The sequence below is a fragment of the Schistocerca piceifrons genome, chromosome 4 (genome assembly GCF_021461385.2).
Source record: "Schistocerca piceifrons isolate TAMUIC-IGC-003096 chromosome 4, iqSchPice1.1, whole genome shotgun sequence".
NCBI classification, from domain to species: domain Eukaryota; kingdom Metazoa; phylum Arthropoda; class Insecta; order Orthoptera; family Acrididae; genus Schistocerca; species Schistocerca piceifrons.
In genome coordinates this window covers 269733847-269747189 of record NC_060141.1, presented here as the reverse complement: position 1 = coordinate 269747189, position 13343 = coordinate 269733847, and the positions used below count along the sequence as shown (strand labels likewise).

The 13343-nt window shown below is 39.9% G+C and overlaps 1 protein-coding gene across 1 annotated transcript; it reads left to right on the top strand.

The window, feature by feature from the left end:
• Positions 1–6849: 6849 nt before the first annotated feature.
• On the top strand, positions 6850–11254 carry LOC124795783. The gene is made up of 6 exons (XM_047259866.1): positions 6850–6895; positions 6961–7831; positions 7914–8048; positions 9836–9843; positions 10093–10782; positions 11013–11254. Exons 1-6 carry the CDS (start codon positions 6850–6852, stop codon positions 11252–11254), a joined length of 1992 nt encoding a protein of 663 aa, XP_047115822.1.
• Positions 11255–13343: the final 2089 nt, after the last annotated feature.

The following is a 13343-nucleotide window of genomic DNA, read 5'->3' as shown; positions in this document are numbered from 1 at the left end:
CATTGGGTTTGTTTGTGAGGGGTGTATGTCCTAATAAACTGTTTAAATTCTTTAAAGATTCGTTCAACTGGGCTTGTTTCTGGGTGAAAAAAAGCTTACTAATACATGTTTTATCCCCTGTGAGGGCATAAATTGTTTTCACTTTTGCCCAACGTAATATGAAGTTTTATCTCTTTGTAGTACCTTTGTGTACCCATACTTCTCAAATAGCCTCCCTCAATTCTTTTTGTGATATTTGTGGCTGTTGCATTTTTAATGGCATACATTTTGATACGTTTCGAGAAAATATCATATAGTGCTACTATCGATCTTACTCTTCCTTTAGTTCTTGGGTATGGACCAGCTGTGTCCACGAATACTATATCTAGAGTGTTTTTTGTGAGTATTGGGTGTAGCTCAGTATATTTTGACACAGTGGACTGTTTTGATTTTTGACATATTGCACATTTTCTCTATACCTGTAGAACTCGCCTTCTCAAATTTTGAAGATAACGAAGTGTTGCAATTTTTTCAGTACATTTGCCTACTCCATAATGTACCCCTTGCTTCATGTATGTGTCTTATAAATTCGTTGATATAATCTTCGGGAATACACACACACACACATACACACACACACACACACACACACACACACACACACACACACACACACACACACACACCATTGATCAGATTTTTCACGTTTCCTATGAACCAAAACGCCCTTGTACTCCTGATACGATTTACTTACCTTTCCACCTTCATCTTGTTTAAGATTTTGTATGACTCCATCTGCGATCTTGCTGTTGTATAGTTTTCATTTGCTTCCAAAACTTATGGTTATCAGACTGGTGTGTTGTACCTTGCATTAATAACGTTTTGATTTGAGTATCATGCTCTGTTAATTCACTAAATTCCTCTAAACCTTGTGGTAACCTATACAAGGCATCTGCAATAACATTCTGACTTCCTTTAATATAAATGATCTCGAAATTCAATTCTTATAAATATAGACACCACCTAGCTAATCTACAGTGCAATAGTTACACTTTAAAAGAAATGACAGTGACTGATGGTCACAGTAAACTTTGGTATTCTTACCCCACAAAAAATACTCAAACTTTTTAAATGCCCACATTACAGCTAAACTTTCCAATTCTGACACAGAGTAAGATGTTTCTGCTTCTGATAATGTGCGACTAGCAAAATTGCTAACCTTGGGTACTTCTTTACCTTCTTCTTCTCGCATCTGGAACAAGCATGCCCCCTGCCCCTAAGAGGTCAATAGCATGGGGGTTAATTACTACTGGTTGGTGTTTTCCGACGGCGTAGTGTAACTTAATTCATTACCAGGAGTATTTTCAGTTAGTTACACTGTGTGGGTACTTGGACAATTTGTGTCGTTGGCGAGCCGTTATTTTGCTGCCCAAAGGTCGGCTGCGGTACAGAGTAAGGCATGGCATTCATGCCGCGCTTCGGCCACTGCTGCGGCTGACTATATCTGTTCATGTTCGGCATAGTGCCTTGTGATGGTGAATTGTAATTCGCTCCTGTTGTTTTGAAAATTTCTTTTAAATCGTCTGGTTTTTTTCCGTTCCCGTTACCTCTGGGTATGTAACTTTGCTGTAGTATGTCCATCCTTACTGTGTGTTTAGATCACGTTTTACTGACTGATTCACATAATTGTGTTGTTGTGCCTAATATTCTGTTGCCCTATTGGGTAGAGGTCTTTCCTCGTAGATGAAGTCGATAGAATCATGCACTGACAAAAAATATTCAGTGTTGTGCTCTGGCGTTGTGGCTAATTTTTCTCTGATGTGCGATGGTAAACGATTTTTCAAAATTTTTAACACCTCTACCTGTGATTTTTGGTCATCCAGTAGAGTGTCCTGTTCAGGTATTTTTCAAAGTATCAACGTAGACTACCGTATTTTCCATTGAATGGTGCGGGACTGAAAACTTTGCGTCTTGAGTCTTTCTTCCACTGCGTCAGACCAGTATTGGTGGAGGAAAGGTCGTTCAAATTGGCATTTCTGCAATGTTCGGCCACATCAGTTGCCCATAAAAGAACGTCACCTTGTGTATATCCCTCGACAAATCTGATTTTCTGCACTTCCGTCCAGTTGCTTGGAAAAACATGGCGAAAAGCATTGATAAATACTACGGGAGTCATTCTTTTACCTTCGGTAGTGAATGTAGGAAACTGTCGATGTCTCAGCAAACCTTCGTCTGTAAAATAGTTGATAGACACGTGGCATTTTCTTTCGTATTTATGTGGTTATCGTAGTTACCTGTAATTCCGTTGGTAATTGCTCAGGTATTGGAGATGTGGACATGTTTACATTTGGCACTCCACAACTGTCACTGGTACCTGCTGTGGGCACTCATATCTTGTTTCATATCACTGAAATTTGTGTTGATACTACCTAATTTCGTGTTTATGTTAGATAATATCAGCCAAAGCAGTGGGTCAGTTGTACTACTTTGGTTGCTGTCAGCTATACTTTCCAAGTTAATGTTTGTGTTGTGACCAAGTGTTGTTTGTAACGTGTTGTCAAAATTCATATAGGAATCGCTCTCGAATGTTTCATTCATTAGCGGTATGTCGCTCTGGGAGATGCGTAGTAGTGTCTCGTCAATTGTAAGCATTGTGTCGTAAGGATACTCTGCTTTGGAGCGTCGCTGTCATTTGTCACACATGCGACACTCATCTCTGATCTACTTAAACCTTCTGCAGTAGGCATGCATGGCGCCTGAACTTTGATTGTTCGACCTCGCAATTCTACTCCATCTTGGCTGATTGTGTTATCGCTATTGCTATAAACAATGGACTTATAATTTTCTGCCAAACTGTATGAATATGAAAAAATGAAACTTTAACAAAAAACATTAAAATTTCGTATGCTAATTATTACACTTGATAATCGTAATTTAAGCGATGTCAAAGCCTGTTTTACATCTATTATGATGCGCAAACTATTGATCGCAGTTCTTTATGTTTTACTGATCACACGCATCTCACTAAAAAATTCCTGTAAATTTTCCACCATAAAATTCAAGGAAGGGAATAATGAGGTTTCTATTTACATCAAAAGAGGCCCTACCAAACGTAATCATGCAAGCAACTTGCGTGGCCATCCTATCTTTTCTGCGCTGAACAAAACAGCTTACTATGGAAAATTTTACATAACCTGTGTCCATTTCTTATTCTTTCCAAATTTTTCTCCTCAATTTTTGCCTATTTGCTTTGCTTGCTCCCTGTCATGATTCATGTAAACAGAAAACACAAACACTTAGTTTTTATGACCAATAACAATGTCATAGAAATTTCTTACTATAACAACAGTTAACAAACCCTACTTACAACCGGTGTCCTGAAGTCATAGTACTCAGGTCACCAGTTGCATTACAATAATATTAAAAAATACATATATGAATGGAAAAAGGTTTAAAGGATAATACAATTGCTTTATTAGCAATGTTCTACTTGTACGAATTTTGGCTATTCTGACTTCCTCTCTTACGTTTCAACTAGATCCAGGCAGCCAACTTCAAGAACACCAGTGCATGTCAAAATTAAGAAAATCTTCCTGACTTGGTGCCACTTCACTTCAATAAAAATACTTAACACTGATGTCAAGTCTTATTTCGAAACATATATGATACAAAACACTCGTAGCCTGTCATACTCCGAGCAGTACATTTTAACAGAACTTCTACATACGAGGGAGTGAAAAACAAAATCATGTACAAAGAAAACTGAATGATAATTTTTTTCATTTGTCCACGCCTTACCGAGCATTCATAATTAATGTTTTTGCTGTCGCTTGTGGTTGATCGCTGCTTCATTTTTGTTTGTAATAAATTTTAACTTTACCACATCTGGGGGGGGGGGGTTTCACCATGTACCTATACAAGAGAGACATTAAGATCTGCATAGAACTTAGTAGCACCTGTAGTAATACTGACTTTACTATTATATTAATTAATGCTTTCATTGACTTTATATAGCCAAACTCTTTACTGTCCACAAAACTATTGTAAGTGCCTAGGTTCGTCCAGGCCAAGTCTCAAGCTGTGCTTTAAGTCAAAATTCAGTTAATAAAATGTTTAGAAATTCTAGTTCTCAGCTTCTACGCTGTTCTGAAAATGAAATAACTTAATTTAAATTGCTTGCAGGTCGTGTGCCTTCTGCACGTTTAGTTTAAATTCATGTTTTACACGTGACAGTGGCGACTGCAGCTCGCCACTGATGATGCTCGAACAGCCAAAAATGCTAAATGCTGAAAATGTTTATTAATTTGACACTGAATCGTATTTACAGTAATTAAAGAATTCCAACAAATGCTCTATAATAATATAACGAAATATTTAACATATTTAAAAACACACACACTTATGCACACGCACACACCTGATTACCCAGAAAGATATAATTCCCCGATTAACATCGAACAGAACAGTGAATCAAATCTGTAATGGTGCTCTTTCTTTAACAACGAAAAATTAACACAACCTCAGATATTATTACAATAAAACTCTAAGATACACCTTTTTTAACATATAGATATTCTTCGATGGCTAGATTAATTACAAAAATAATGTTTGGTAAATAAAATATACATTATATTTCCGGACCACAATGATTTTTAGCATTTTGTGAATGTTTGTTAGAAAAAAGTTTACATTATTGTTTATTATTCATAGTTCGTATGGGCATGTTATATAGCCCCCTGACATGCTATGAGATCACTTGTACAAGGTTTGTAAGTAGCATGCCTCAACACTCATGCTTATTTATCACTTCAGTTTAAAGTTCATTTTTATGCAGAGTCTTTAAGTTCGTTGCACACATATGTTGTATGTCTTCACATAAATTGTCGGCAGATGAGAGTACATACAAAACAACAAAAAACTGAATACAGAATTAAATTAAGTAGCAAATATATGCATTGCTTTCTATCACAAGTACTTTGTTATATACTGTGTTATTTTGAGATAGACACAACATTTGGGATGGTCCGCATTATTCAGTCCTTCGAAAATTTAACTTCTGCTCCTCCATGCAGGCGAAGGTCGCCGGGGAACCAGGGAAAACCAGGACGGAGCCTTGGACTATCCTGTTTTCAATTTTACTTTAAAATGTTTGTGATGTTAAAGTAAATAAATCAGAACTGTGTTTCCCCTCCTCTCCTACGTTGGTGCTTGGTTCTGTGTTGTGAATTTCTTTGCTCCTAAGAGTTTCTTTGATTTTCAATGTTTTTACTCTATGAAGTTTTTGTTGTTGCTGTGAGTCATGTTTTTAGATATTAAAGGAAGATCACTATTCCTAAAAGTGTTGTGTTCTTGCTATAACATTATATCCGAAGTTCATCCACAACAGGTTATGGGCCCAGGTTTGGAGGCTTCAGGCTCTGAGTATTATACAGAGGGGTCCAAAAATGTATCCACTGCTTAAAAGTCCATAACTGCCAACTAATTGGCGGAATCGTCTCATCTTTAATAGTGTAGTAGTTTGTAGTTACGGAAATCGTCACACAAACGTTGTATTGCGGTGTTTGATTTTGTCAGATGACAGTCGCCGGATAGTCAGTGTTTTGTTCTTAGTTGCACCTAGTTACTCGAGTAAACATGGCTGGCGCAAGGCTTACATTCGATGAAAGGAAGTCAGTTTTGAAGTGGTGTTTTAAGTACGAAAACATTAATGAGGTTCAATGGCAATGGCGAAATGAGTATCAGACAGAGCCACCGACACCTTTAACGATTCGTCGCATTCGACACAGATTTGAAGCCGAAGGCTGTGTTAAAGATGTACACAAACAACGATCTGGACGACCTGTAACAGTAACAAGCCCAGCTAACTCCCGTCGTGTACTACAACAATTCACTCGCTCACCATAGAAGTCTGTGAGACAGTGCGCCCGTGAAACTGGAGTGAGTCGCTCGAGTGGTCGGCGAATTTTGAAGACAGCAAAGTGGAAGTGCTACATCCCACGATTGCTACACACAATGAAACAGGACAGCCCAGATCGTAGAATGGAATACTGCGAGTGGTTTACTAACATGGTGCGCAATGATGAAGAGTTTGCAGAGGCGATTGTGTGGTCTGATGAGGAACAGTCCAAACTCAATGGTACAGTAAATAGCCGCAAGTGCCTCTACTGGGCCGCCGAAATTCGAACGTCCATGTAGACAAAGCCGTGAATTTGCCAGGAGTAAATGTGTGATTTGGGTTGTCTTACAGGGGCCTGATAGGGCCATTCTTCTTTGACGGCACAGTTACCAGTGAGGGGTACCTTCAGAAGCTTCAGACATCCATTTTACCTGCCATCGAGACTTGTATGGAGACGAAAGAGTTTACTTTCAACAAGATGGTGCCCCAGCCCACTACCAGGAACATGGATAGGCCATAGAGGTGCTGTGGAGTATCCACCACGTTCCCCAGACCTAACTCCTCTGGACTTTTACCTGTTGGGAACACTACAGGACGTTGTTTATGGACAAAAGCCACGCACATTGGATGAACTTCGAGAATCCATCGTACATTCATGTGCATATATCCAACTGAACACGTTGCAGTCAGTAGTTCGTGCTGCAGTTCGGCGGCATCGTTTGTGTGTGGATGTTAATGGTGACCATTTCGAAGACCTATAGTGATATCTTTAAGTTGGACTTTAAGCTACACTTTTACCAAAAATGAGACAACTCAGTCAATTAGTTTGCAAGTTATGGACTTTTAAACAGTGGATACATTTTTTTGGACCCCTCTGTAGTATTCGTTTGCCAGACTGTTCGTCTATTTACTAGGATATTAGCGAGACTGAAAAAGTTTTGGGTTGATGGACACAGCGCTGCTTCAGTTGAGTGATGATATTGGTCGTACAAACATTTGCAAATTGTCAAGTGAAGATCAGTAGGAAACATGGAAATGGCACATTCAACTTTGTTTAAAGGAACATTCTCTTTATTCGATTATAGATGGTACACGTCAGTGTCCGTCATTAGCGGGAGGTGACGAAGCGTTGGACGCATATCGGCGCTGGCAACAGGACAATGTTCAGGCAGCCCGTGCCTTTGGAACGGCGCATGATGAGGAACTTGCTATTCATGTAAGAAAGAAGACTGACGCAAAAGAAATTTGGGATATCCTTACGTCAGTTTATGCACAATCTTCATTGAACCGATTATGTACGTTGTTGGATTGTTTCTTTGAAACGTCAAAAGATGACATCACGCCTACAACAAAATACATGTCGCTAATTGCGATCATTTTCCATGACTTGTGCAGCGAACTGAACACAATTAATTCAAATGCAACTTTGCCCCTTTCGCTATTTCACCATCGTATTTTCAAAACATTAGGACCCGAATATCAGTTTTACAGGTCGACCTGGTATAATGTTTCTGAGCCTGAGGAGACGACAAAGCTTCTTACTGAGAATTTTCGATCGATTCAGAATTCGCTAGCTACTCAGGCAGCTGGTGCTTTCTATGCAAAATCAAAATCGAATGAGCAACATAAAAAACAGAAGAATTTTGTAACAGAAGAGATCAGGTCAAAGAAGAAAGAAAGTCATACGTATCTGTATTCCAAGAAAGCTGGACATATTATCACAAACTGCCCAAAGCGCATGGCCGCCGGAAAAGCAAAAGTGACAGCCAACAACAACAATAAATCGAGTTCCAGTTTAAAAGTGAGCAACAAACTAAATACATTTCGAGCCACTAGCTTGTTGTTTCACGCTAATTCTGATAGTTTAGATTCTTGGATTTCGGACCTCAGCATGACACATCATATATCACCAAATAAACGCAATTTCGCTACATTCCAAAAGTTTCTGATTTCACAGTGTGTACAGACAGCTGGCAAAGAAGTTATTTTTGCACATGGGATTGGCAGTATTCATATTTGAAATATTCATAAGCAAAAGGTGGACACCTGCTCTGCTTGAAAATTTCTGGTATGTACCTGATGTCAAACACCAGCTCTTCTCTGTCCGTGAGGCTACACAGCGTGGATATAATGTGACTTATGATAACAAAGATGTTATCATTCGGCTACATATGTAAGATGGCAAGAACTATGCCCCTTACATGAAGTCATTAAAGATCACCTAACTCACGGTGAGCGAACAGTAGGGCTGAACAAAAATGACTGACAAGGCACAATGCATCATGTAGAGGGTATAGTATGGACGTATTGGAATAATTAATGTTGGGCGATGGTTTTAAAGTAATTCACACGAATGAAAACTTTGTGGAAACACGTCGATTTACTGGAGGCTAGTTTACCCAAGGGAAGTACTCAGAATTGATGGTGGCCGCCGGGGAAGCGGCTAAGGGAAGTGACAATAGGCAGCTTAGGGTGGCTCAAGCTCTGAGAAAGCGATAATGGTGCGCGGCCTCCAGCTGCCTTAAGATGAGTGACAGTGAGTGGGTGGTTGACCCCGACTCCATGGTGGTGTAACGGGAAACAGACAGAGAACTTGTACGCCTGTTGATAAATGTCCGTTGTCCCGTTTTCTGTGAAACATGCAAGAAAGCCGCGCAAAGCTATGGTGGAGCGGTCAACAGAGGTCAAAATATGCGTGTTCATGGCTATAGCAACTTCACGCTGAATTTACGGTCTGCAGAGTCTGAAGAAAATCAGGTCAAGAGCGACAGAACGAAATATGCCGGCCTCCGATGGGAACGTAGGACCAAGAAATTTGAAGTACTCTCCTGGGAGTCAGAATTCCGGAAAACTTGGTGTTTGTGCAGACGCTAACCTTGATGGGTGGCCAGGGAGGAGCAAAATAGAAGTTGAGAGGAAGGGAAATTTTGTGGGAATTTGTTCACTTCCCAGAGCAGTCACTGGTCGGCACTGGGAAGCGATGCATAATTAACGCGACTTGCGCTGCAATTGGCATAAGTGATTTTGCTGGAGGGGAAACCAAGGCGAAGAGCGGACTGTGAGAAGTCTCCATAGAGGTCTTCCGTTCCCAGCTTGCCTAGAGTGCGGACGTGACGTTCTTTACTCAGCTTGCCTGAGAAAGAGTGAGCATCTCTGCAGTTTAGGACCTAGCAAATGGAACGATTGAGCTTGGAGATACAATGTTTTGGTTCAGCTATGTGCTGAGCAAGGTAGCTAGGAGTGAATAGACGAGCGCAGCCTTGCAGCACCACGAGGTCAGCCGACGTCCACACAACGATGCCGCTCCGCCACGCTGTATTCGGTGATATTGCCCCCGCTCCAGCCACTGATTAATTTGTTGGATCACGTCGGCAAAGTTTCCATGAGGGTTTCATGGGCCATGTGTTGTAGAATTCTTCTCGCACTTCGCATTACGCCCGGGTCAGTCGATAGGAATTACTTTTGATTTATCGTGCTTTAGTCCACACAAACGCAATTTATTACCACTTCCTGTTAGGAGAGTCATGTAATGTGATGACTGAAGGTCATGAGTTAAAATAAATCTGTGCTAATCGACTGCATCTGTTTTCAATCAAGTAGTTGAAATCCCGAGTCACTTTCTTAATTACTTTTATGTTCAACATTTGCGTCTGGTGTTCAATAGCTGAATATAACATCAAGGTCCACCCCTTTTTAATTAAAACGGATCAATTCTGAATCAATTAATGTCAACACTGCCACTGCAGTTCAATCAGGGGTCACAGGGCCTTATTATTTTCTTTGCATTATCTGACATTGTGGCAGTTTTTCACTCTCTGTTGATTGTTAGTCAATTACCTGGGGTGAACACACACCAAAACCAGATAAGTGATGGGTGGGGTGTTACACATAGTGAAATCGTTGCAACAGGAACACTAGTTGGTTCAGTATACATTATGAACATGCGAGTTTGTCCTCCAGATTCACAAGTAATGATTAACTTAGCAACTTCAGAAGAACAACTACAATAATGAGATTTTCACTCTGCAGTGGAGTGTGCGCTGATATGAAACTACCTGGCAGATTAAAACTGTGTGCTGCACCGAGACTCGAACTCAGGACCTTTGCTTTTCGCGGGCACGTGCTCTGCCATCTGAGCTACCCAAGCACGACTCACGCTCCATCCTCACAGCTTTACTTCCGCCAGTACCTCGTCTCCTACCTTCCAAACTTTACAGAAGCTGTCCTGCGAACCGTAGAGCGCCCTGATACCACATCTTTTTGTGATTGGCGTGTTCTTGACAAATCCCACCGAAAACCATTTAGCCATCAAAGACATCGTCCACGAACTGTCAGTGAGTTGATCAAATCAGACGTTAATGGGCCCATGTCTGTTGACTCTATAAATGGTTTTCGTTACTATGTGATTTTCAAAGATGATTATTCTCGTTTCGTTCAGATATATTTCATGCGAAAGGAGTGTGATGCTATTGGTCATAAGGTAAAAGTATTTCGATCTGACGGTGGAGGAGAATCTAATTGTAACGTGGTAGCTGCTCTTCTACGAGACCGTGGTACTGAGTTTTGTCATACGTGTCCAGACACTCCTGAGCAAAATGGTGTTGCTGAACAAACAAATCGAGATGTACTTGAATTAGCTGGCTCAGTATTAACGTTTAGCAAGTTACCTAAATCATTTTGGGCTTATGCATGTGACACACCCGTTTTTCTACTCTGTCGTACTAGGAAGTCATGTGTTGAAGGTAAAACACCTTTCGAATTTTGGACTGGCAAAGTGTTTAAGGGTTTTAACTATCTACGAATTTTTGGATCAAAATGCTATGTTTATTTACCAAAGAAATTTCGTTTTAAGTTCGATGACAAGGTTATAACTGGCCATTTCGCTGACTACGCGAATGACAAAGATGGTTAGAAAGTGTGGATTCCATCAAAACAACGTGTGATGAAATCATGCAATGTCAATTTTCAACCAGAAAAGCTATGTACAACTGGATATTCGACTGAATTGGAATTTAATTCCATACCTAAAGAAATAGGAGAGAAAAGTGAAACTGCTGTTGGTGAGATTGAAACTAATGACCAAGAATATTCGAATAAGTTACCAAATCGACGTCCAGTTTGTGAAATCGTCCCCCAGCAAAATTTAGTGACTACGAATCAGGATACCAGCCCCACTTCTCTCAAGAAGCAAATGCATTAGTTTGCCTGACAAAAGCAATCCATGAAGAGCTTACACCAACAAACTTCAACGAAGCTATGGAAAGTAGTAATTCCAATGAATGGTTTGATGTGATGAAAGAGGAAATGAAGGCATTTGAAGAAAATGATATCTGGGACTTGGTAGAACTGCCTAAAGGAAAACGTGTTATCGATAAGTGATGGGTACTTCGTATTAAATATAAACCTGATGGATCGATACCATACTCTCTTGGTTGTTTTGGTATGTTTCAACGTGCTTGACGTGATTATGTTGAAATGTTTAGTCTAGTTGCTTGTTCTGACGCTATTCGTGCTGTAATAGTGATTGCAGCAGCAGAATATTTGAAACTTGGTCAGTTCGAAGTTAGAACTGCATTTTAATATGGTGACTGGGATACAGAAATATACATGACCCAGCCAGAAGGTTTTGATAATGGGTCAGGTCGTGTTTGTCGCCTCAAGAAGTCATTGTATGGACTTAAGCAATCACCTCGTTGCTGGAATAATACGTTTCATTCATTCTTGACAAAAAATGGCTTTATTAGTTCGACAGCAGATCCTTGCATTTACATTCGACAAACAAAACAGAAAAATTGCTGATTGCTATTTATGTCGATGATGGACTTATCGCAGGAACAATTGAAAATGCCGTGAATTCATTTTTTGGATATGTTAAAGTCTGAATTCAAAATAACAGTGGGATTCTTAGACTCATTTTTAAGCATGCAAATAGAGCAACGAGAGTCTGGCTTGTTTATTTCACAGTGAGCATACATAGAGAAGATTCTACATCTTTTAAACATGGCTGGTTCAAAACCATTAAAAACTCCGTGAGATAATGAACAATTAGACAGTGAATATAGCAATACTCTTGACAACAACGTTCCTTATTGTGCGGCTGTGGGATCGTTAAGGTACCTGGCATGCTCTACTCGTCCAGATCTCGCTTATGCTGTTTCAAAAGTTGCTCATCTATGGCTAAACCCACTTCTTCAGATTGGAACGTTGTAAAACGTATTTTCAGATATCTTTGTGGTACTTCCGACTTAGGTCTCTTCTGTAGTTCATCTGGCGGTAAACGTTGTGCCTATGCTGATGCTGACGTTGCTGCCAACACTAAAACAAGACGATCAAGAAATGGCTTTGTTTCAGTGATTGGCTACACGGCTGCATCGTGGACATTTCAACTGCTGAAATCAGTTGCACTATCCACCCTTGAAGAGGGGTTCGTTGCTGCAAGTGAAGGAACCAAGAAGTTAGTATGGCTCAACAGACTGCTGTTCGAGATAAGTGGAAAAAGAAACACGCCCGTATTGTTAATTGACAATGCAACTACCATTAAATTAGTGAAAAACGCAGAGTTCCACAAACGCTCTAAGCACACCAAAGTACGGTATTATTTTGTGCGGGAACTCTATCAAAATGGTGATATCAATGTAGAATATGTATGTTCTGAAAATCATCTTGGTTAAAATCAAACAAATTTAAAGCAATGTGAACCAAGATGGGACTTTGTAACTAATGTGTTTTGACTTCTTCTTTTTTTATTTAAAAGTTGTTCAGGGCACCACAGTTTGATTTGAGGGGAGTGTTAAAGTAAATAAATCAGAATTATGTTTCCCCTCCTCTCCTACAGTGGTGCTTGGTTCTGTTTTGTGAATTTCTTTGCTCCTAAGAGTTTCTTTAATTTTCAACGCTTTTACTCTTTGAAGTTTTTGTTGTTGTGTGAGTCATCTTTTCGAAAACAAAGAAAGATCACTATTCCTAAAAGTCTTGTCTTCTTGCTACAAAATTATAGCAAAATGTGACACACAACATGTTAATCCGCATTTATAAGATGCAATGTTAGTTTCACTGTCAGGTAGATAACACCTTGCTGGAACAGGAGTCGGACGTCGATTTCACCGCCCATAGCGCTGCGTCTGCATGGTTACAAGCACCTCCACCCGTCTCCAGCGGCTCCTCCTCGTCTTCGACTTAGCTGGGCAGCTCCTCAGCAGTTGCACGAAATAAATGTTCATAAGCATTGCATTTGTATTTATTAGAAGAGGTTTTTGCTGCAAGGAAAAGGCATGAAATGGCTAGTTTCCATCGTCAAGTGCAGAGCCAGTTCTGTAGAGATTTATCGCTTTACTGTGTTTTGTAGGATCACTGTTGTTACAATTAATGTGACACTGCCTAACCAGTACATCACAGAATTTGCAAACAACTTCTGGTTATGAACAATGACGATTATGTCACTAATAAACATTTTGTGTGTATCTCTTTA